The 2,191-nt window shown below is 42.9% G+C and overlaps 1 protein-coding gene across 1 annotated transcript in view; it reads right to left on the reverse strand.

Moving 5' to 3' along the window:
* Positions 1–1,396: 1,396 nt before the first annotated feature.
* TMSB4X (thymosin beta 4 X-linked) overlaps positions 1,397–2,191 on the reverse strand; it is a 2,230-nt gene continuing 1,435 nt past the window's right edge. The window contains exon 3 of the mRNA XM_059385147.1: positions 1,397–1,833. Coding sequence (XP_059241130.1) covers positions 1,799–1,833 — 35 coding nt within the window. The 3' untranslated portion in view covers positions 1,397–1,798. The remainder of the gene's footprint in view (positions 1,834–2,191) is intronic.

Genomic DNA, 2,191 nt, shown 5'->3' on the forward strand with positions numbered 1-2,191 from the left:
CCCCCCCCCCACCCGCCAGACCCCCCTGTGTATCTAGCTTTGCCCTCTCAGCACAGAAAGGTCTTCTCCCTCATTTCATTAATCATCCCTTTCCCCCTTAATGCTCATCTTTATTTTTAAACTGGAGAACGCTGGGGTTAATTTCTTAAATCTGATTTCATCTCTGCCTGGTCTGAAAAATGTACACAGCAAAAACCCATGTGGGCTAGGTTTCCCTTTGTGCCTCAGGCATTTTCACTTTGCCCACACCCTTTCTTGCAGGAGGGAAAAGAAAAAAGCAGGGTTGGAGGGCCGGTTCCTTCTTGAGAAGCCTCCCGGGCCTGCAGGCTCCTTGCTCACCTCTGGGTTTCCAGACTTTGCAGCCGCGCGCACACAGCCCTTCCCTAACACTGCAGATCTGCCTCGAGCTGACAGTCTGGTCCCTTGGCTAAACCACAGGTAAATGGTTTCCTGTGCATTTCTCAAAATAAGTGTTGAGCAAAGGAAATGAATTCAAGCGGTTTAATACCAATCAACAATTTGCCTTCCACCCTCTCCCTCCAAAAGGGCCTTTTCTTCAGTCTTGGGGTGGGGGGGCGGGGCAGCATTTGACCTCCTGGACATTTGCTGAGATGCTGGGTGAACAGTCATCCTTAAATTGGGAGGAAACAGATACAATTTTTTAAAAAATATACTTGCATCCTTTCTTATAGTACATCTATGAGGGATGTTGAATGACCTCTTTTCCTTTGGAAAGCTGATACTTCATTCCCCTCTGTGCATAAATGTCCCGAAAGAAGGGCTTGGCTTTTGCCGACACCTTAAAAACAAGTAACTGAGAAGTTCAAAGCCTCAACAACAAAGCCTCAAGAGTTACCAATGAAAATTCCAGGGAATTTAAACTTAACACAAATTTCATCCTTGTCCTAATGTCCTCTAAATCCAAAGATTGTTCTCATCATCCAAATGGAGGACTCCATAATTTTAAAATTATATTCATTAATCTTAAGTGTACAGATCCTCTTATGAACGCAATTTTGAATGCTGGAACCAGCCATTAGGCGAGGAAACACGTCTTGAATTCTACAAAGCAGCTGTTAATATTTTTTCCCTTATGACAAACTGCTTAAATCCTAATTGTGTCAACGCTGGTAACCGGCTACTACATAACCAACTTTGGTTTGACACTTGAAACCCGCTGTTGTGAATTACCAGTCCTTTCTTTTTCCCCCGATCAGATGCAATTTTGTTGGCTTAGCAAACCCTATGAAATCCAAGAACTGCAAATGTTTTCCTCCAACTCCTACTAGGAATTCAAGTAGCCTAAAAAAATTTACCTTCCCATCACCTTAGTACCCATGAGGTATTCATGTACCACTAGGCCGCTCCTTCCAGACACCAAACAGTCACAACCAACCAGGTTTTAAAACTTTTTATTGCATATTAAAAAAATTGTGCATTCCAATAATTAAAATCATTTGAACAAAAAAATGGCACTCTGATTAAACTGCGTTTTACAGCCTGCAGGACATCTTGGACCAGCCGGATTTTTCCTCTACTCTTCCCTGTCCTCCCACCCAGCTTCTTCCTTCACCAACATGCAAGTTCTTTTCCTTCCCTGCCAGCCAGCCAGGCAGATGGGAGCGGCAGGTGCCTTCGTTGTCAGTAGTTCTCCATTCTTTGATGTGAAAAGGGGCAGCACAGTCATTTAAACTTGATCCAACCTCTTTGCATCTTACAAAGTTAAACAGCTAAAAGAAGTAAAATAAGAAGGCAATGCTTGTGGAATGTACAGTGCATATCGGCGGCGCCCGCCTCATTACGATTCGCCCGCTTGCTTCTCCTGTTCAATCGCTGGGGCAGGAAAAAAAAAAAGAAAAGAAAGATGGAGGGAGCACATTAGGCAGACTCAGTACAGCCTAGTGTTGAAGCGTAAGATGATCGTACTTTTCCTTTAGTTATCTTCCCGTATCATAAAAGTCCAAGTATCAAGTCATCCCATCGTAAAATAGGACCATTAAAAAACCATTTAACAGATAAAATGGTATAATAGTGCATATTAATATAGTATACCAAACATCCCGTCATTATTAAATTATTAAAGCCCTGTTGTTTGTTGGCTGCAAAAAATTCTTAATTAACCTTTCCAAACCACATTTATCATAAAAACTGTCAGCTCCTCCCCCGCACTCCCTGGTTCCCCCCCCCCCCC

This window comes from Mustela nigripes, chromosome X (genome assembly GCF_022355385.1).
Source record: "Mustela nigripes isolate SB6536 chromosome X, MUSNIG.SB6536, whole genome shotgun sequence".
Classification (NCBI taxonomy): domain Eukaryota; kingdom Metazoa; phylum Chordata; class Mammalia; order Carnivora; family Mustelidae; genus Mustela; species Mustela nigripes.